Genomic DNA, 22,865 nt, shown 5'->3' on the forward strand with positions numbered 1-22,865 from the left:
AATATTTTACAGAGATTCTTCTTTTAAGCAGATTAGATGTGGTATGGCAGATGAATTTTCTTTAAGTTGAGAGGTATACCAGTTAATATCCACTAATGCTGTTTCTGTTGGAGGCAGGATAGATGTACTTTTGCCCTGGGATTAGCTGTTTGTACCTATGAAAGTTCATAAATTGGAAGTTTGTAACAAGAGCAGCTAATTTTAATTCATGTACTTACTGTTTTTGAACTATGCTGAAGAGCTTCTGATTTGAATAGTAAGAGAATGAGTTCTACTTTGAAAAGTGTTAGTTCTGTGATGTTGAATTTCTCTAGGAATTCACTTTTGCTTTTTGTTTATATGATTTTGTTCAGATAAAATTTTTGTCCCTTCATTTTTTTTTTTTTTTTAGCCCATATAGTTGCAAAGAAGCCCCATGCATTTTGATATACATTCCTGATGGACATACAAAGGAAATGCCAACATTTGGGTCAAAGGAAAAGGCCAAAGTGGAAACCACAAAAAATGAGGTAAATATTCACTTTGTCTACAGAAAATCACTGATCTTTCTATCTTAAGGTTTATAATATGCGTTTGTATAAATGACTCATATTTGAGACTGAAGAAAGACCATAACTGCTACTTTTTTTGCATTTCGTTATCATTGTCATCTTTTTAGGTTATGATTTTTAAAAGTTAATTTTATCATGTCAAAAAGTATAAAGACTACATTAAAAGAATATTTTTAAAAGATATTCTTTTTTCTTCCTAATAGAGCTGCAGGAGTTTTGTTTTTTGGACAGTATTAGAAATTAAACCCAGGGCCTTTCACATGTTAGACAAGCCCTGAGATATACCTCCCACTCTGCCCTTCTAATTTTGAAGCAAGGTCTTGATAAGTTGCCTAGGTTGTCTTCAGTCTTGCAGTCCTCCTGCCTTAGCCTCCGAAGTAGCTGGAATTACAGGTGTCTGCCACCATGTCTGGCTAGAGAATGTATATTTTTAATAGCTAGTCTAATTTGGTTAGGAGCATTGTATTCAGCCAATATGTTGATGAACATCTATTCTTAGCTTCTCATTTTATAAGTGGGTAGTGGTGATCCTTGCCAGAAATCACAAAACTCCCAAGTTACAGAGTTAAAACATTGAGCTGATTTTTTTGGCTCCCTATTTTTACTTTTTTTTTTTACTGAACTTTGGTGCCTCTTGGAAAAGAACTCCCTGTGGTGTTTAAAGTTCAGAAAAGGAAAATGGGACAGGAGCTGCTATGATGTGATTAATGAGAAAATGTTTACTTGACTTGGAAAATGTGAGCATGAACATTTTCTAATCCATTTTCTTCTTGGTGGTAATATTTAGTAATCTGTGTAAGAGTGAGGAGTCCGCCTAGCAATGAAGGTCAGGAGGGACATTTTAGATGGAAACACAGGTTTTGTCCTTGTACAAGGTGGTAGATTTGAGAGATGGTGACATGTATAGAGAAATAGGGAGACAGGTTTATTTTACAGATTTAGTTTACAGTTCTCTTGAACTTTCTCAGTTCATAGCACCCTTAGTTTATCAGAAGTATTTTCATGGCACCTCTAGTCTAAATGAAATTCTTAACATTAAGTAGTTACATTCTAACAAGTAGATAAATATTTATGTCCTAATACTTGGTATCTCTTTGAAAAATAATCCACATAAATTGAAGAAAAGATATTTTTTGAAAAGGTAATTTTAAATTTCATTCTGAAACAAGAATGAAAATTAATGATTTTTTTTCAACTTATGTATCATTTTAAGAATGAAATAAAAATTAACATATTTAACATTTAAGAACAAATACCCTTGTGCAGTTATTTTATAATAATAAGTATATACCAGCAATTCCTAAACTTTTTGGCCTAAGCAGGCACTCTATCACTAAACTATACCCCCAGCTCTGGGACTCCTTAAAAATTCTTCGTTTACATAGGTTATACGTATTTACCATACTAAAAAATAACATTGAGAAGTTTTAGAAGAATTTATTAATTTATGTTAAAATAACAATAAATCCAAATACAATAAACATTAATAAAGCTATTTTCTAAAGCAAAATGTATTTTCTAAAGCAAAGTTTTAAAATTAGAAGAGTTGTATAGTTTTCTCTTTAATGTCTGACTTGAGCCTCTGAAAATCTGTACTAAACACTCATGAAGAGAATGAGAACAAAAGACAAATTATGTAATAAAAATAGCTGTGACCTTGGACCCCCTTTGAAAGTGTTCTCTAAACCCTCTGGGGATGATCTGAAGATCACACTTTGAGATTGTCATAGTGTGTATCAAAGAATAAGTACAAGATGAGAAGTTTGACTACTGTTTCCTCATTGGTCTCAGTTCTCACCTGCACCTCTCATCTTTTTTTGTTTTTGTTGTTTTTAGTTATGTATGACAGTAAAGTATAATTTGATATATTTATACAAACATGAAGTACATCTTATTCTAATTAGGATTCCAGTCTTGTGACTACACATGATATAGAGATTCATTGTGGCATATTTATATATGTACATAGGACAGTTAAGTCAGATTCATTTCACTGTCTTCCTGTTTCTTGTCCCTCTTCCCTTCATTCCCCTTTGTCTAATCTACTGAACTTTTATGCTATAAATTAATATGTGTTCTTGAAGAACTTTTTGTTCTGTATATAACATGCTAAAAATAACAGGGCTGGTTAAGGAAAATAGGGTTGACTCCGACCTCCAAAAACAGGCATTTTATGTGGCTGGGACCATTGAAAAATCAACTGGGAGGGGCATCCAAGGTAGTTCATTCACCTGGATACCAGTTGTTGTTGGCTCTGTTGGCTGAGAACTCGGGTGAATGTTGGCTGGAATAGCTAGCTACAAGTGGCCTCTGGCATGGTGGTGCCATGGTAGTAAGATTTCTTACATGAAAACTCAGGCCTCTGAAAGTGAGTGTCCAGTAGACAAGATGGAAGCAACATCGTCTGTTACGCTTTATGTAGCCTTGCAGATCTCATGTAGAGTTATTTCCACTGTACACTTTGGTGAAAGTAGTTGTACACTTGCCCAGATCACAGGGAAGGAACAAATACCCACTTCTTGGTGGAAGGAATATCAAAAAATCTGTGAACATGCATTGAAACCTGCCCAAATCCTGATAGAAATTCAAGTACAGTTGACTAGTATTTGTAACCAGTATGGTAGTCAGAGCTCCTTTGTAGTCTTAATTCTTAAGGAGAATGCTTTTGCTTTGATTGTGGTCTTCAAGGGTATTTGCCAGGAATGGAGACTGATGTAGTCAAAATTGAAGGTTGATCAGGGTATACCTTTGTTTTTTTTTTTTTCATTTTTGGTGCGGGAGGCAGGGGGGTTTGGCTTGTTAGTGTTTTTCAGTCTTTTATGCTCTAACATAGGAGGCAATGTCTTTGAAGATTCCTTAGTATGTGGTTGTATCTGTATCAGATGGCTTAATGTTATGGAAAACAGTGTTTTTAAAGCACCACCTACACTAATTGGGGGTACTTTATGCAAGGTTTTCAAGATTATCAGGTATTTCTAAAACTGATTATTTTTAGTTTTAATTTTTTTTGCATTACTGGAGATTAAATACAAAACCTCCTACTCTGGGTAATACTCTTAACACTAAGCTACATCCCCAACCTGGTTTTCATTTTATTTTGAGGCAGCATCTTATTAAGTTGCCCAGGCTGGCCTCAAAGTCTCAATCCTCCCAACTCAGCCTTCTGAGTGACTGGAATTTTACGTGTGAGCCACCATGCCCAGTTTTAAAGCTCTCTCATTTATGCTTCTTTGACATAAAGCTTACACACTCAGGAAAAAAACACATATAATTAATGTAAATTTTCAATATTATACTAATGTCCCTCTGTTTACCAAAAATAAATGAGTCGATTCATATTAGAAAGTAAGTGAAGTAGAATTGTGTGTGTGTGTGTGTGTGTGTGTGTGTGTGTGTGTGTGTTTCAAGATGGGTTCTTGTTATGTTGTATGTTATTAAGGCTGACTTTGAACCTGCAATCCTCCTACCTCAGCTTTTGGGTAGCTAGGATTAAAGGTACACCACAGTGCCTGGCAGAGTATATATTTTTGACATATTAGTGTCTCCCTGGATTATTATTCTTCCCTACTATATGATGTGAATACATTTATATATGCATATTGCTCTTTGTGGGTGTATATATAACCTCACCATAAATCATGAGTGTTTTTAAGTATTTTAAGAGAGTAATTTTGAGCAAATGCAAATATTTTTTAATTTACATGCTGACTTTAGAATCTAATTGCTATATAAAATGTAATTCTGATATAACTGTAGGCATGTCTTAGCTATCTAGATAAAGATGTCTTGAATCAGTATGTAGTACTGGATAGAGAGAAAAAAAATCTGGAGTGTAGTACATGTCTCCATGTATACAGATGAAATTCTGAAAAATTAGGTGGAAGACCATTAAAGAAAATCTTGGGAAGGTATAAGGTGAGCCAGATTTGAAATTTGAAAGAGTTTCAGTAGTGAGGAAAGCCTGCTAGGCAGAAGAGAACATGACATTGAAAATAAAAAGATTATTTATTCACTTATAGAGATGATTTTAGGGAGCATCTCTCTAGATTTGTTGAATATACTTATATGCAAACGTGTATCTGTAAGTGTATAATTTTGCCCAAAGGAAACAGTTTTACAATGATGAATTACAATTATGTTATGGTATTTAATGGAGCTCTTCCTTGATAAATAATCTAGATATATCTCATCTTTATAAAAAAATTAAGAATGATACCTAATTCTTATTATTTTCAGCCTTTGTGAAGAAGGCCTTTACACAGATTTATGACTTTCTGTTTCCCATCATCCTGATGGGTTAAATACACTTGTCTCTGTTATAGCATAAATAATGAATTAAAGATTGCACAGCCAGTATTTGTTGCAGTGGTGATTTGTCCCTAGACCTAATGGATGCTCATAGTTTCTGTAATTAGTTCCACAAAGATAAAGATTTAGGTTTCTTTTTTTTCCCCTATGATTAAAATGCTGATATCTCTGTATCTTCCACCTTTGTTTACTTCTGTCATTTTGGAGGCAGGGGGGTTAGGATAAATTTTTAGGAATGTTATTGTTTATTTGAACTTTTGAAGAATTGAAGTTTTTGCAGTTTGTTTTTTACTTTAAACAGCCCAAAACAGTTTGATATAACTTTGTGGAAATACATTTAACATGAATTATTTCACTTCTGGTTTTCTGCTTCTTTAGAAAACTGCTCCTCTGAAGGAAAGACCAGCACCTTCTCTGAATAACACTTGTGTCACATCTGAAGATTCCTTGGTCCTTTACAACAGGGTGGCTATTCAAGGGGATGTCGTACGTGAATTAAAAGCCAAGAAAGCAGCAAAGGATGATATAGATGCAGCTGTAAAACAGCTTTTAGCTTTGAAAGCTGAATTTAAAGAGAAAACTGGTCAAGAATATAAACCTGGGAATCCTCCTACTACAGTAGTACAGAGTGTTTCTTCTACATCCCCAGCAAATACTTCAGAAAGTAAATCTCTATATGATAAAGTTGCTGCACAAGGGGAAGTGGTTCGAAAGCTGAAAACTGAAAAAGCCCCTAAGGTCAGTATGCCAGAGTGAATTTAGACTAAATCATAAATACAATATGAATTCATACTGCTCACTGCAGTTTCATCTTCTTATAAACAGTGTTTATTGACTACCAGCTTGAATATTATATGATATTTATTGATACCTTTTATATGTCTAGCTCTAAAAACATAAAAAGTTCACAGTTGGTGGTGGAGTGGCACTGGGGAGGAATGCACACAAACTCATTGTAATCTTTGATGTGACTGTCATTTTTTGTGATATGTGTAGATTGGTGTGAGAAGTATTAATAGTCAGAAGTGACAGGGAATGAGGAAACAATTCATAAAGGGTATTTAAAATATTCCTTGTGGGGTAGGAGTGTGGTAGTGCATGTATTTAGCATGCAAGAGGACCTGGGTTTGATCCCCAGCACCACCAAAACAAACAAACAAACAAACAAAAAATCCTAAAGTAATAGAAACCTTTACAGATAATGAAGTTCAGAGGAAGGTATTCTAAGTGTAGAAACATGGTACTGGAAGGCTTGCTAAAAATGCAAATCATTGGGACCTACCCCTGACCTTTCTGCTTTAGAAAATCCAGAATTTCCAGAGAATGCTTTTCTAAAAAATTATTCAGGTGATGCACATGTTGTTGGTCCAGGGATAATGCTTTTAGAATCAAATGGTGTAAGAGGGAGCACTAGTAAAGACACAGAGGTGGGAAGATACCATGTGAATTCAGGAAACAATGAGTGGGTTGTTGAGGGGTTTTGTGAAATGGTTTTCTTAGTGCATTGTAGTTGTACATAACCTTAGGGTTCATTTTAACATAGTCATGCATGCATGGAATATAATTGGTTCCATTTGTCCCCAGTACTTCTTCTTTCCCTCCTTTCCTCCCTCCCCACTGTTCCTCTTCTTCTATTGCTCTTCCTTCTGTTTGTTTACTGTTTTTATTTATTTATTTTTATGTGGTGCTAAGGATCAAACCCATGCCTCACACATGCTAGGCAAGCGTTCTGCCACTGAGCTACAATCCCAGCCTTATTTATTGTTTTTTTTTTTTTTTTAATGAGGGGTTTTTTTAAAAAAAAAAAAATTATTTGTAGATGAACACACAGTATATTTATTTTTATGTGGTGCTGAGGATCAAACCCGGTGCCTCACACATGCGAGGCAAACGCTTTACCATGGAGCCCCAGCCCCAGCCTCTAATGAGAGATTTTTTTTACCAGTGACTGCCTCAGACTTTTTGCAGAGGAACCTTCCAAAAATACCAAGTTTTGTGTGTGTGTGTGTGTGTTTCTCTCTCTTTCTCTTTCTCTCTCTCTTTTTTTTTTTTTTGGTGTCAGGGATTGAATCCAGGGGTGCTTAACCACAGAGCCCATCCCCAGCCCTTTTTTTGTATTTTATTTAGAGATAACATCTCCCAGAATTGCTCAGGGCCTTGCTGAGGCTGGCTTTGAACTCATGATCCTCTGCTTCAACCTCCCAAACCATTGGGAGTACAGGCATGTGCCACAGTGTCCAGCTGATTCCAAATTTTGATTGAAGTATACATTTATTCTTATTCCAGCATGTTTTTAGAGAAAACATTTAGCCAAGTGGGTCATAGCATCTAATTGTGGAATGACATTATTTGTTGAGAGAGACAAAGGGAATAATATCTGTGATAGGTAAAGATCATATTTAAAAATGAAGATATATAGTTCTACTCAAACAGCAGCGTGGTTCCAAAACATGATCAAATAAATAGTGCCATAACTGGATATAATTCAGTTATTGATGAGCTTTCAAAAATTGTAGAGTTGGTGCTGTAGCTTGAACACAGAGATGTATGTCATTACTATGGGCTTTACTTTTTGGTTGGAGAATTGTTCTAAAGTGTTACCAGAAAATCTGTTGTCCTGTCAGAGTCTTGGACTTAGGCTGGAGAATGACAAACTTGAGGTTGCAAGTTCTTGACCTCAGTTAGTAAGTTGCTAGGCATCTGACTGGAAACCCTACTGCCTAAGATATTTCCATTCATGAACATTGGACCTCTCCTAAGGAGAGAAAATGGGTTTTTGCCCTAGTAGTTAATATTTCATTGTGTTTTCATTGTGAAATATGAGATATTTTTTCATCTTTTATCTTTAGTGAGCCTATTAAAGTACTACAGAACTATGGTTATGTGAAAACAAACAGAAACAAGAAACTACTTCAAGGAAAAAGGCTGCAAGATATAGGGATTTAGGATATAAATCCTTGCTGTTTCCACTATATGGTGACATTAGGATTATTTTTGCTCTCTGTATATGTTGGACACTTCCTGGATATAATTTGAGGGGAAGGGATTTGGTCTTCAAATTTATTTATTCTGAGTAGAATACATTGACATTCTGCTAATTATGTGTTGAGTAAATGACAGCAAAAGATATAATGGTGGTCAACTACATTTCTCATCCTGTTAGGTTAATGGATTACATCATGCTTTTATGAAATACCATTGTTGAGGTTACAAAAATCTAAACTATGAGTAAAAAGATCTAAATTTCTTTGGCAGTTGGGCAAGTAGTTTTGCTAGGTGTTTTGATACTGATAACTAACATTGAAATATATCTTACTTCAGCTTAGTTTGGCTTACTTTTATTGAATGCCTACTGTGTACTATATATGTGTTTCAAATTACTGCTTATACTTTTTCTCTAAAGCTAACAATAGTAAGTATTGCTCTCTCTTCTAGAGAACCATATCAGTTATTGAGAATGGAACTACTCTTTAACTTCCTTGTGACACTGTGTAATATGTGCTTTTTAATCTTCACAACAGCCAAGCCCATTGACTTTCTTTTCTTTTTTTTTTTTTAATATTTATTTTTTTTAGTTGTAGTTGACACAATACCTTTTTAATTTTATTTGTTTATTTTTATGTGGTGCTGAGGACCGAACCCAGGGCCTCGCACATGCTAGGCAAGCGCTCTACCGCTTAGCCAGCGTCAAGCCCATTGATTTTCAAAGAATATTTTTTATTTGCTTGTCTAAGTAACCATTGAGAAATATGGAAGTAACTTTTGAAATTTGCAAGCCCTGGATTCAAATTTTGAATGATTCTCAAGTTATTTTCCATTATAAATGATAATTGGAGGGCATTACATTAGAAGCACTAGAGAATTATCAGTTTTACCAGTTTGTTATTATTAAGCAAGTCTGTGCTTATTTTACATTAATAATATGTCCAAGTCTCTTTACAGTTCTATTTCCTACAAAAAGTAGTTATTTTACTGTATCATAGTTAGTGGTAAGGAGGTGACGACTAAACATGAAAGAAGGGAGGTTGTTAAACTTTTCTTGCTCTATTGTTTTGGGGAGTATTGTTTTTGTTTTTGTTTTGCAGTGCTGGGGATCAAACACAATGCCTCACACATGCTAGGCAAGTGCTCTACCATTGAGCTATATCCTATTTTTATTTTGAGAGAGGGTTTTACTAAGTTGCCCATGCTGGCTTCAAACTAAAAATCCTCCTGCGTCAGCCTCCTGAGTAGCTAGGATTACAGGCTTTTTCCACCATGCCTGGTGCTCTGTTTTTGTTTGTTTCGTTTTTTTTCCTTTTCTGCTGTAGGGTGAAATAGGTACTTACTTGCTAGAACTTTTAAGTGTAAAGACCATATAAGCAAGAAGATGAGCAAGGAATAAAGACCTAGAAGTCAACCTTTTCCTCCTTATCCTTTTCCTCTTTTTATTTTTAAAATTATAGTCACTCTTCAAATTTTAAATGTTAACTTTAAATTTCCAAAGTTACAGTTTCAAAGACGAAACTTTATTTTGAGCATGTTTTACTGCTTTGAAATCTGAGTGAGCACATACTGAGCACAGTGAGTATGGTTTTATTTGGGGCAGGGGGTGCACCAGGGATTGGACCCAGAGGTACTGGAGGGAGTACTGATAACTGTTGAATATTGCAGTTGCAGCATTTTATTTTGATTCATAGCACCTTTTATTTGTGTCCACAATAATCCATCAGAAATAACTCCGGCCATCTTTGCTTGCCTTCCTGCTTATCAATCTGTTCATCTTTCTGTCTGTCTGTTTTTAAGGATCTTGGAGGATGGGGATCTCCCAGACTGGCCTTGAACTCTTGGGCTTGGTCGATTCTGCTGCTTTAGCCTTCTGAGTAACTGGGACTACAGACACACATCATCATGCCTGTGTTGCTCTTTTGTTTTTTACACCGTTGTTATTGTTTTAAAAACCCAAATCACAGTTTATCAGGAAAGGAATGTTACTGTACCCTTTTGAGCAGTAAATAGGTTATTCTAGAAAACCACTCTCTCATATAATATCACCCCAAACAGCTTTTTAAATTCTCAGATCAAATAATAAAGTTTTTTTTTTTTTGGGGGGGGGGGTGGGAATTAGAAGAAGAAATACATCCATTCTTTCCCTTGATGGTTTTTAAGATTCTTGTTTGGAATTTGTGTTTAATAGATTCCTGCTTTATTTGTACTTGCTATTTAATGCACACTTGCTTTTGATCTAACAAGCATAGAATCTGTCCTGTATTAGATTGTGGTTGAAAACACTTCACAAGACATAACTTCAGTTTAGGTATCTTCCAGGAAAAATCTGAGGTGTTGTAACCCAGGTGTGACTCTAGGGTATGAGCTCTTTACTGTGCTGTATTGAGTACTAGGATCAGGACTCAGTTATTGGGCTGTTTCTTATAGGTTTAGATATTTAAGCCAAATGGATTTCTTATAATTTGACTCTTTTAATGCCTTCTTTGAAAACCTGTAATCTTGTAGCTCACTAAATTTACCTGCATCAGCATTCTCCTTTAGTTAGGTAGGATTCTCTGTTCTTATACTCCCCCCCCTCCACCCCTGACACCCCTTATCAGGTGGGAACATTTCCTTTAGAGATTTTCTTATGCAGGTATAATTCTCTCAGATGTGCTAGTGAGGAGCAAAGGGGAATTTTAAAAAATATTTTTTTATAGAGAATTCAGGTGTAGAGGCCACTTTGGAAAGTTATATTATTGTCATAAATTGCTAAGGAACTAGGTATTTTCTTTGTTACAATTCCCTCCTTTTCCCATGGAGAAATGTTTCCATCTAGTGGCTGCAACAAAAATAGCTCTTTGAAGCTTGTCATTCTAAATGTAACCAGATATGTTCCCTTCTTTTTTCTCTTCCCAATTTTGAATTATAAATTTTTAAGATCATTTTTATTTACCTCAAATTCCATTTGGAAACCTTCACTGAAGTCTTTTGTGTAGGTTGTTTTCTTTCTTACGAATTTATACCAGAAACTGTATATAGTGGCATGTGTTAGATGAATTTAAAACAGTTTTTTAAGAACTTAAACTATTTTACTTTTGAGCTTCTATTGTTGTATAATTATGATAACTAGTATATACAATCCCTTTGTAAAGGGAAATTGTAAAAGCCTTCTAATAATTAAAATTAGCTATTAAAAGAGATTATGTTTCTCTTATCCTTTCCTATCCTTCAGTTCTGTATTATGTATTCTGAGAGACATATTCGAATATTCAGATCTCTCTTGAAAAGCAGTTTTTGCAGCATCAAGATTAAAATGAACATTTTGATCATTTTCTCATGCCTTCTATAATTTCATGCATACTATAGTGATCAAAAATCACAGCATCTGGAATAAACCTTAGATTCAAATACTAGTTCTACTACTTTCTTTGTAACTTTGGATAAGGTACTTTGTCTTTCTGAGCTTTGCTTCTTCTGTAAAGTGTGAATGAGGATAGTTTTGAAAATTGAGTATAATAATCCACATAAAATATTTAACATAGTGTCTGATACAGAATAAACTTGCCATGAAATGATAGTGATTATTTCTTACATTTATATTGCTAATTTCTCAAGAATGTTTAGATTCTTTCTCGATCTCAGTCTCAGTACTAGAGATTGAATCCAAGGGTGCTTTACCACTGAGCTATATTTCCAATCCTTTTTGAGACAGGGTCTCAGTAAATTTTCCAGTCTGGAAGCAAATTTGTGATCCTCCTGCCTCAGCCTCCTGTGTTGTTGAGATTACAACTGTACCTGTCAAGAATCTTGAAGTGCTTTCTAAATTTTCAGGGAAAATTGCTCAGTAATGTATATAATTTTACTCTTATTCACACACAATGTCTTTCAATTTCAAGTGAAATTAAGTACCTACAGTATCTCAATAATAAACTAGTTTCCTTGCCTTACTTTTCTTACTATAGCATTTTAAATTATAATCGTGTTAAAAAATTTTTTTTTCCTACTGTGTGAAAAAGTGTACTGACTTCAAACTCTGTTGAATATTTGCTTGTAGTGTAAAACTTCTTTCATTCACATAGTCCTCCTTTCTGGAAATGTTTGCAGTGAATTCCCTTTTTTCCTATTCTAATATAAGTTTCCTTTTCTTGTCTGTGTTTTAGCTACTATACCCTTTTTCTTAGGAAAAGGTAGATTCTACTGTGCATTCTTTTGATTTTTTTAATTATATTTATAATCTTAATTATAAAAACAATATAAAGAAGACACAGGTCAGGAATATAGATCAGACAACCTACTCTGGTCTTTGTGCAGTGCTTTGTATACACACTCTAAAGTCAGTAGGCTGGAAAATATTATAGAGTAATTAGACAAAGTACGTAATTTGCTGTCTCATGTATGCAATTTCTTTGAAAGTGTTCCTGTGCTTCCCTGCATTCCTGTGGCCCCCATCTTAGCTTCTGTTGGGTTTCACTTAGCTATTTGGAGTGATGTTATAATTTAGCAGTAAAAATTGGATAGGGTAATATGGAAGCATTTTTTCCTTGCAATTTTGATTAATGCCTTGAGGTTCCCACTGGTATGTCAGTTTGCAAACTTGAGGTCCTTTGTCTGCATTGCTGTCTTTTCTGGTAGAGCCACAAGTGTCGTCTTAGGCTAAGTGTATCTTTTTTATTATGATTATGTTAAAACATCAGGTTGAAATATACAGGTGACCATCTGATTTAATAACTTCAACATACTTTCTCATTTCATAATTTTTTAAAAGAGTGATATGACTCTTCTTTAGGTGGGCTCAAGCTTCATTTTATTTTTTCCACTATTTTAATGTCTGTTTAGTAAGCTAAAGAAAATAAGCACTGTGTAAAGGAAACCATTGAGCTAATCATTATTCTGATTTTATACATTCTGACTTCACTACCTACAAACCTAGATTTGACACTTGAGTTTATGTGGATATTCTTATAATTGATTTATCTGTTTACTTATCTAATGTGGAAAAGTTTTAGTGTATGTTTATTTTTATGGTTTGTATAAGGGACAGTGTGTATAATTTATATTTTTATTTTATTTACTTTTTTTTTTGTACCAGGGATTGAACTCAGGGTCATTTGGCCACTGAACCACAACCCCAGCCCTATTTTATATTTATTTAGGGACAGGGTCTCACTGAGTTGCTTAGCACCATGCCATTGCTGAGGCTGGCTTTGAACTTGCTATCCTCCTGTCTCAGCCTCCTGAACTACTGGGATTAAAAGCATGCACCACCGTACCTGGCTATAATTTATATTTTTAACTTTTTCTTTGACTTAGATTACTGATTTAAAATGGTTTTATCTCTTTTTTTAAATATATTTTTTAGTTGTAGATAGACACAATATCTTTATTTATTTATTTAGAAAATCACAATATTTATTGCATGTATTTCTTAGTAATGGTTTTTAAAAAAAAACGTTTCCTGGGGGCTGGAGTATAGCTCAGTGGTAAAAGCTTTTGCCTATTATGCATGAAGGCCTGGGTTTGGTCCCCAAGCACTGCAAAAAAAAATTTTCCTGACATTTGTTATTTATGTTATCAGAGTAAAAGTGTTATTATCTAATGATGAGAAAATCTTTGTTCCACTTTGTAAGCCATTTATTTATATATGGTGCTGAGTATCGAACCCAGTGCCTCACGTGCTAGGAGAGCAATCCACTACTGAGCCACATCCCTAAAATGGGTCTCTTTTTTGATTTAACTTATTTATGATATAAAGGTATAGTCATGCCTTTATATCTGTGGGGGATTCATTCCAGGACAACCTTAATTACCAAAATCTGAGAAAGTTCAGTTCCTGTATTTAGTAGCATAGTATTGCATATAGTCTACACATATCCTTCTGTATACTTGTAATTAGTTATATTTTACAAAACCAAGGTTGAACTCAGAGCCTGTGCATACTGTGCAAGTGTTCTACCACTGAGGTACATCCCTAGCCTTTGTGTATACTTTATCACCTTTAGATTGCTTTTAATACTTAGTGCAGTACAAATGCTATCTAAATAGCTGTTGTACTATTTAGTGAATAATGACAAGGAAAAAAGTCTGTACATGTTCAATATAGATGAACTTTTTTTTTCCCCAAATTTTTTTATTTGTTTTAATTAGTTACACATAACAATACAATGATCTTGACATATCATACATTTGAATCAGATGGGATATGGTTTCTCATTTTTCTGAGTGTACAGGTTGCAGAATTACATTGGTCATGTAGTCACGTATATACCCACAGCAATAATAATGTCTATTTTATTCTGCTGTCCTTCTATTCCCCCCTTCCCCTCTCCTCCCCTCCCATCACTTCTCTCTACCCAATCTAATGTGACCCACTTCTTTTTTTTTTTTTCTTCCCTCACATCATCATACCTGAATTCTGTATAAAGAAGGGGGTCTCCTTCCCTCTTCCATGCAATTCCCATTCTCCTTCCCTTTCCCTCCCACCTCTCTTCCCTATCTGGAGGTAATTTTCTTCTCATGCTCTTCCTCTCTACCACATTTTGAGTCACCTCCCTTATATCAGAGAAGTCATTCGGCATTTGTTTTTTTGGGATTGGCTAACTTCACTTAGTATAATCTGCTCTAATGCCATCCATTTCCCTGCAAATGCCATGATCTTATTATTTTTTTAGTGCTGAGTAATATTCCATTGTGTATAAATGCCACATTTTTTTATCCATTCATCCATTGAAGGGCATCTAGGTTGGCTCCACAGTCTAGTTATTGTGAATTGTGCTGCTATAAATATTGATGTGGCTGTGCCCCTGTAGTATGTTGTTTTTAGGTCTTTTGAGTATAGTCCGAGAAGAGGAATAGCTGGGTCAAATGGTGGTTCCATTCCCAGTTTTCCAAGGAATCTCCATACTGCTTTCCAAATTGGCTGCACCAATTTGCAGTCCCACCAGCAAGGTATGAGTGTACTTTTTTCCCCCACATCCTCGCCAGCAACTTGTTGTTGTTTGACTTCATAATGGCTGCCATTCTTACTGGAGTGAGATAGTATCTTAGAGTAGTTTTAACTTGCATTTCTCTGATTGCTAGGGATGGTAAGCATTTTTTCGTGTATTTGTTGATTGATTGTATGTCCTCTTCTGAGAAGTGTCTGTTCAGGTCCTTGGCCCATTTGTTGATTGGGTTATTTGGTTTTTTGTTGTTCATCTTTTTGAGTTCTTTGTATATCCTAGAGATTAGAGCTCTGTCTGATGTGTGAGGGGTAAAAATTTCCAACTATGGGAAGAAAAGAAAACATTGCTTCCCTAATCCCATTTAACAAAGGGGAGTAAAGTTAACAAAGTTCTTTAAAACAGCTCAAAGGGGTGTAAGAGGTGAGAACAGAAAAGCTGGCGGTTCTATTGATTTTTGGTCCCTTTCAGGGAAACAGGAGAAGCATACTAGGGACATTTTCAGGCTAAAATTTAGCTAGTTACCTCCACACATCTAAGGCAGATCAGAACTTGGGACACTGCATCTGTCCAAAGTAAAACAATGCCGTCACACTTAACAGAGACAGACAAAAAGATAAGAGATTACAAACAGATTGGGGGAGCATCCCCCTCAGGTTGGGTCTGACGACCTCAGATTTGGGAAGTATCCCCTTCAGATTGGGGGCTGGGACTTTTCTCCCAGAAGCCCTGGCTCGCAACCCTATAGTGCGCCCACCGAGGCCAGTTACCAGCCCAGAATACAGATTCTACAGGCCTTAGTCAGAACAAAACAGACAACAGACACATAAATAACAAGTCTAACAAGTGTTAGACTCTCCAGTTTGGGGGTCCTGGGGCCTGGGGGATCCCGGACAAACCCCCAGATGTAATGCCAGTTTTGTGGGACCCCAGTAGACCTCCAGGAGCTGAATTCTGTGCAAGATTTTTAATGACATTTTCAGGAAGTATTATAGTTATCTCTTTTCCTCTTTTATCTCAGACTAAAGTAAATGAAGCTGTAGAATGCTTACTCTCCCTAAAAGCTGAGTATAAAGAAAAAACTGGGAAGGACTATATACCTGGTCAGCCCCCATCATCTCAAAGTTCAGATTCAAATCCTATTAGAAACTCTGATAGTGCTGGTCCAGAAACACCAGAAGCGAAAGTACTTTTTGACAAAGTAGCTTCCCAAGGGGAAGTAGTTCGAAAACTTAAAGCTGAAAAAGTCTCTAAGGTAAGTGTGGTATTTTATTTGTGTTTTTGTTTTTCTGTATTTTATGCTGTTTTCTTTGGAGCATTTTCTGCCCCATTGTATCTGTTGAACTTTTACTCATGTTTAATTTCTTATCTTCCTTATCTTGCCTTTTAGAGAAAAATTTTGTGTATTCTTTTTTTCCCTAAAAAAAGAATGGGTGTTTTCACATGACACTGCTCTTCCCTGACATTGTACTTAATGATACTATATTTTAATTGTTAAAATAGGTTTCCCTCTAATCTGTAAGATTCTAGAGTATAGGGACCCAGATCCAATTGTGCCTGGCACATTTTGGCCCTTAATACTTGTTTTACTCCCCTAAAGCTCTGTCAGTCTCAAATGGCAGGTTTTGTTTTGAGCTCTAGTATAGTTTATGTTAATTTTGTTCATAGGAGTACGGTTTTCCATATAGAATCACATGCATGGAAGACAGTTGTCATAGGTTTTGAAATTTAGCCAGTATAGAAATTTGATTATTGCCATCTTTATTATCACAAAATGTTCAACTTCTGTGATTTAATGGCTCTTAACCTTAGATACCCATGGAATACATGTTCTATACCATTGCTTTCTAATAGAATTTCCTGCAGTGATGGAAATACTCCATAATAATACTGTCCAGTGTAATAGTCACTAGCCATGGTAGCTAGAAGAAGGAGGTGGAGGTTGAAATATGACTATTGTGACTGAAAAAAATGAATTTTTAATTTTATGTATTTTATAAATAGCCACATGTGACTATAGATTACTGTTTGGACACTATAGTTATAGACACTATTTTTCAGACAGTCTTTTGCACAGTTTTGTCCCTGTTTATTATATTCTTTTAGTTATTTTCAGTAGTTACTTTACTTGTATTTACAAACCTGCTACTAAAACTTTGGGTATTTGTTTAAATGTGCTTTGACAGTTATTTGAATTAAATGCTATCTTTCTTTCTTCCTCTTTTGTTTAATGAAAGGATCAAATTGATACAGCTGTACAAGAACTCCTCCAGCTGAAAGCACAGTACAAGTCTCTGACAGGAGTAGAGTATAAGCCTGTGTCTGCCACTGGGGCCGAGGACAAAGATAAGAAGAAGAAAGAAAAGGAAAATAAATCAGAAAAGCAGAATAAACCTTCAAAACAAAATGATGGCCAAGGGAAAGACTCTAATAAAACCCAGGGGAGTGGGCTGTCTTCAGGTGGAGCCGGAGAAGGACAGGGGCCTAAGAAACAGACCAGGTAATAAAACACAGAAACTTCATTTGAAGTGAAACACAGTTTTGAATGAATTCAATTCTAAATCATTGTTTTAAATGAACAAATTTTGGTTAATTTGGTTATTAAATTAAGTCACCGGTTTGGTTGCTAATGTAATATAAGCAGATACCTTCTATTAATTTTCAGTTTTTTAACTTTTAAAAGAGGAAACACAGCTGCGAGCCACAGCGACCGCCTATAATCCCAGCGGTTTGGGAGGCTGAGGCAGGAGGCAGGTGAGTTCAGAGCTGGCCTCAGCAAAAGCAAGGCACTGAGCAACTCAGTGAGACCCTGTCTCTAAAATACAAAAAAGGGCCCGGGATGTGGGTAGGTAATTGAGATTGATAGATTGATTAGATCAATCCTAGGTCGCACCTCCGACCCCAGTAACACATTCATTTGCTTGGTGGAAGAATATAAGAAGTTCCCGTGCTTGTTTTCCATCTTTGTAATTTCCTTCACCACCAAAATGAATTAGTAATCATTATTAAAGGTTGAGTATCTTTAATCTGAAAATCTGATTTAGGGATGCACAATGGGTAGTGTCTATGCAAATATTCCAAGATTTAAAAGTTTTTAAATCTTGGAACATTGGGGGTTCCAAGCATTTAGTTAAGGAATACTCATTTCTTCTAGTTTCTTCTGTGTCTATTGAGAGAGCAAATACAAATGTACATAATGTTCCTTTTATTAACACAATTGGTAGCCTAACTACACATTGTCCTGTGCTTTCAGCAGATTTTTCAAGTGAAAATCTTTCATGGGAACTAAGTAAGAACTTCATTCCCAACAGAATTTTAAAATTCATGGTTTAAATATAAAACTAACCTGTTTAAAAACAAAAAGTAGATTATACTTCCCTTTCAGCATTTTCAAATCTCTTTCAATAATGTACTTCTCTTAGCTCTAAATCTTCATACCAAAATTGGATAAACCTTTGTAATAAGTTTCCTTTTCTATCTTTCTTCTTTTTTTTTTTTTTTTTGACAGGGGTGGGAGCAGTTTCCAGGGATTGAACCCAAAGGTGTTTAAGCCACATCCCAGCCTTTTTAAATTTATTTTTTATTTTTTTGAGACAGGGTTCACTAAGTTTCTGAGGCTGGCTTTGAATTCACAATCCTTCTGCTTCAGTCTACTGAGTTGCAGGTATTACAGGTGTGTGCCCCCGTACTGGACAAGAAGAAAATGGTGGTGTTGAGATACCTTGGTTTTAGATTTGTTTAGCTGAATTTCAAATTGTGTTTCCTTTTACCTCACATTATACAGTATTTCCTTAAACAAGAGAATACAACAGTTATTCTTTTTGCTTATTGACTGGATGATCAGATTTATAGAATGGTGAAAGAAAGTAGAACTTTTCACCTTTTACTTTCTGATTGTGAAAGAGCTAGAACTCATAGTCATTAGGATGCATCAGAATAAAACAATGGAGAATACAGATGAAGATACATTAAAAATTTAAGCCAGCCAGGTGTGGTGGTGCATGCTTGTAATCCGAGTAGCCTGGGAGGCTGAGGCAGGAAGATCAAGAGTTTAAAGCCAGCCTCAGCAAAAGCAAGGCGATAAGCAATTCAATGAGACTCTGTTTCTAAATAAAAAACAAAATATGTCTGGGGATGTGGCTTAGTGGTTGAGTGCCCCTGAGTTCGATCCCTGCTACCAAAAAAATAATAAAAATTTAAACCAATAAAGCCTTTAAATTTTTTTAAATGTGCTTTTTATTAAAAACAAAACTAATGGGTCTATCTTTCTGTGGGCATCATGAGACCAAAGTTCCCTGAGTAATTGTTTGCTATTTCAAAAAAAGGATTATTGTCTGGAATAGTTTTGTGGGAGTTTCTTTGTTTTGTTTTTTTAAAATTGCAGATCTAGTTTAATTTAAAACTGCTTATACAATTTCTATTTACTACAGTTGAAAGAAAAACTTTTGGAATAAAAGTTTGTGTGTATATGTGTGTATATCCCTTTATTTCCAGACATATGTGTGTATGTGGATAGCTATTGTTTTTTTGTTACTCTTTCCACTTAACTTTCAATGAGACTGACTTTACTCACTATAATTTTACTTAGTTGAGATTACAAAAAATTATTTTTTAATGGAAAATATATGTGAATAGGCTGTCTTTATTGCAAATACATTACCTTAAAAAAACTTGTAAAAGAGATGTCTGCATTAAAATAATACTTTTTTTTATTTTGACTTTGCTAGTTTGGGGGGGTAATATCTTATCATCTTTTAAGTAAAGATTTAACTGTTTTGGGAAAGAATATAGGAAATATATATATATATGGAAATAACTGATAACAAAGGAAAATGAACCTTAAAAGTTTTATTTTCTATTCAACCTGCTTTGGTTTGAATATATTCCCACAAAGTACATGTTGGGAACTTTATCCCTACATTTGTTTGGAGCTAGGGCTTTTGGGAGGTAATTAGCATTAACTGAGTTCATGAAAGTGGGTCCTTCATGATTTATTAGTGATTTTATAAAAAAAGGAAGAGAGAGCTGAGCTGGCATACTGTTGTGTCTCACCATATGATGACTCTGCCATGTTATGATGCTGTACCAAGATCTTCACCAGGTACCTAGCAGTTGTTGACACCGTCATGTCCTGCTTCCCAGCCTCCAGATCCACGAGCCAAATAAACTTCTTTATTGAATACTGAGACTCAGGTGTTTTTTAATAGCAACAGAAAATAGACTTAGACACATCTTAAAAGCAATTAATGAATAAAGGGATTCATTTTTTCTTTTTTTTTTAGTACTGGAGATTAAACCCAAAAATGCTTTACCACTGAGCAACCTCCTGAGCCCTTTTTATTTTTTGTTTTGAGACAGGGCCTTGCTAAGTTGCTGAGACTGGCCTCAAACTTGCAGTACTCCTGCCTCAGCCTCCTGAGTTAGTGGAATTACAGTCATGTGCCACCATGCCTCCTCCTGAGTTGGTATAATTACAGTCATGTGCCACCATGCCTGGCTCATACTTTATTTTTCTTATCTCCAGGTTAGGTCTTGAAGCAAAAAAAGAAGAAAATCTTGCTGATTGGTATTCTCAAGTGAGTATGCATTCAGTTGATTTTTATACTTTAAATGTCAAAAAGATGATTTTTATACTTTAAACTTTATGTTTAAAGTCCAGGTAAAAAGTTAATAATGCATGGTACCTTTTGTAATATACACTATAGTCTTTTAACGTGTCATAATTTTCTAAGCATTGCCACACAAATTATTAAATTGAAAAGTAGCCCCATGAGAGTCGTCATTGATTTTTTTTTTTTTTTTTTCCCCATAATGAGGTGAGTCAAGTTAATAGCAAAGGCAAGGTTGGAATTTAATTCTTGAAAGTTTAGAGCCTTCTTATGTTGCTCTTCTCAGTTTAGGACTATCTGGCTTACTATCATTCAGACCTTCCAAAATGAAGATATACAAACAGGAGAAGCCTCCACATTGAGATTTTGATACCATATACTGTTACCACTTATACTAGAATTTCGGTTAAATATAGGTCTTATAGACTATTTTTCTCTTAAATAGGTCATCACAAAGTCAGAAATGATTGAATACTATGATGTAAGTGGCTGCTATATTCTTCGTCCCTGGTCATATTCCATTTGGGAATCCATCAAGGACTTTTTTGATGCTGAGATCAAGAAACTTGGTGTTGAAAACTGCTATTTCCCCATATTTGTGTCTCAAGGTGCCTTAGAGAAAGAGAAGACTCATGTTGCTGACTTTGCCCCTGAGGTAAGCTAACTTGCTTGCTTTATTTTTTGCAGTTTTGTTTCATAAATTCAAAATTATATCAGTAGTTTATCAAAAGCAATTTAGATAAACAAAGTCATTTTTTATTTAAAAATTATATTTCTGTTTTTATGGAAAGTTGTAATTCTGTATGTCTCATAACTGATTAACTGACTTGAACCTTCCTCACAGTAATAGCATCTGTTATTTTACCTTGCCTTAATTGATATGAAGAAAACCTGAAATAGAGAAAACTTGCCTAAGTTTTATTGTTGCTCTAAAATGCCATTAAAATTGTATGAAAAATGATTTTATCTCACTAGGTTGCTTGGGTTACAAGATCTGGCAAAACAGAGTTAGCAGAACCAATTGCCATTCGTCCTACTAGTGAAACAGGTGAGAAACAGGCCTTGGAGCACAAGAGAAGACTCATTGAAACATTTGAAACAGCTTCTAAAGTTAAATCCCAACTTTTGTGCTTTTTATAATCCTTGTGACAATGTTTCAGAACTCTTTATAATTAGGATAGAGGATTTTAAAGAAAATACTTATCTTAAAATTTCTTGCTATAATTTTTCAGCAATAAACTTAAAATGACTTATTGAATTCAGTAATTCCCTTTCAAGGAATCTTTTTTTTTCAAGGAATCTTACTGAGATAATGTTTTATTCTTGGGATTGATTATAAAATTATAAATACCTAATTAATCTTCATGCTATATTTTCAAATTTTGTTGCCTTTTAACATATTTAGATTTACATTCAGGAATGGTTTTTAAAGGTTACTAAGTGTTTTTACTCACATCTGTTTTTATTAGTGTCACAATAATGCTGTAAGAAAAGTAGAGGCAGCTATTGGTATCTCTATGTTGCAGGGACAAAAGGTCTCTGAAAGATTGAGTCATTTTCCTAGAATTAAACACAGTAAATAGGAATATTACTGAAAATTTTGAATCTCTTGGTTTGATGATGTCTTTTAAAGTGACTCTAGTTAAGGATTGTTTGCTCTTTTTTTTTTTTTTTTTTTTTTTTTTTTTTGTACTTCTAGCATTACCCTTGTATAATGAATGCATTGTTGAAGTTATGATGTGAGCTTTTTTTCTCATATACCAGACTAGTGGAGTTGTGTTTTGGTTTGTTTTACTAATTGTAGATCATGAGTAGGCTATGAACTGTGGCAAAAGCTTTCATATCCTTCCAATTCTGATACATAACTTCTGAATTAGTAAGTTATGTAAGTTTCACATCTTTAGAATTTCTATGACATCTACTTTGTGAGTTGAACATGAGAACTGAATAGGATAATGAATGCAAAGAACTTAACATAGAACATGGCATGTGCTAGTTTTCAAAAACAGAACATGAAAGCAGTCAAATTAATGTTAAATACAAATCTCATGTGAAGAACAGAGTATAAACAAGTTTAGGTAGATTTATATTGTTGAGTAATTTGCTTTATTAAAACAATAATGCTATTCACTTAACCATTTTAACACTGGGAACACATTTACACAAATACACATTTTAATTGCTGTTTTACTGCTGGTTTAACTCTTACTGGCCTACAGATGAAATAAAGTCTTAAATGATCAACTGCCTTTTTCCCTCTACATCTTTCAGTAATGTATCCTGCATATGCAAAATGGGTGCAGTCACACAGAGACCTGCCCATCAGGCTCAATCAGTGGTGCAATGTGGTGGTAGGTATATACACCTTCCTATACTCTTTTGTCATTATTTTTATTCATTTTACTTTTTCAGAAAAACATACTTTGTGTTCTTTTAGTCTTATACTTAAAGGTTTGGGAGTATGAAAGCATTTTTTGAAGTATTTTAGA

General features: G+C 34.8%; 1 protein-coding gene across 1 annotated transcript in view; it reads left to right on the forward strand.

Moving 5' to 3' along the window:
- The window catches only part of Eprs1 (glutamyl-prolyl-tRNA synthetase 1), a 73,600-nt gene that overhangs the window by 35,554 nt on the left and 15,181 nt on the right, over positions 1 to 22,865 (forward strand). The window contains exons 17-24 of the mRNA XM_027934723.2: positions 392 to 509; positions 5,238 to 5,597; positions 15,789 to 16,022; positions 17,005 to 17,267; positions 20,292 to 20,343; positions 20,822 to 21,031; positions 21,352 to 21,424; positions 22,648 to 22,727. Coding sequence (XP_027790524.2) covers positions 392 to 509; positions 5,238 to 5,597; positions 15,789 to 16,022; positions 17,005 to 17,267; positions 20,292 to 20,343; positions 20,822 to 21,031; positions 21,352 to 21,424; positions 22,648 to 22,727 — 1,390 coding nt within the window. The remainder of the gene's footprint in view (positions 1 to 391; positions 510 to 5,237; positions 5,598 to 15,788; positions 16,023 to 17,004; positions 17,268 to 20,291; positions 20,344 to 20,821; positions 21,032 to 21,351; positions 21,425 to 22,647; positions 22,728 to 22,865) is intronic.

This window comes from Marmota flaviventris, chromosome 12 (assembly GCF_047511675.1).
Source record: "Marmota flaviventris isolate mMarFla1 chromosome 12, mMarFla1.hap1, whole genome shotgun sequence".
Classification (NCBI taxonomy): Eukaryota; Metazoa; Chordata; class Mammalia; order Rodentia; family Sciuridae; genus Marmota; species Marmota flaviventris.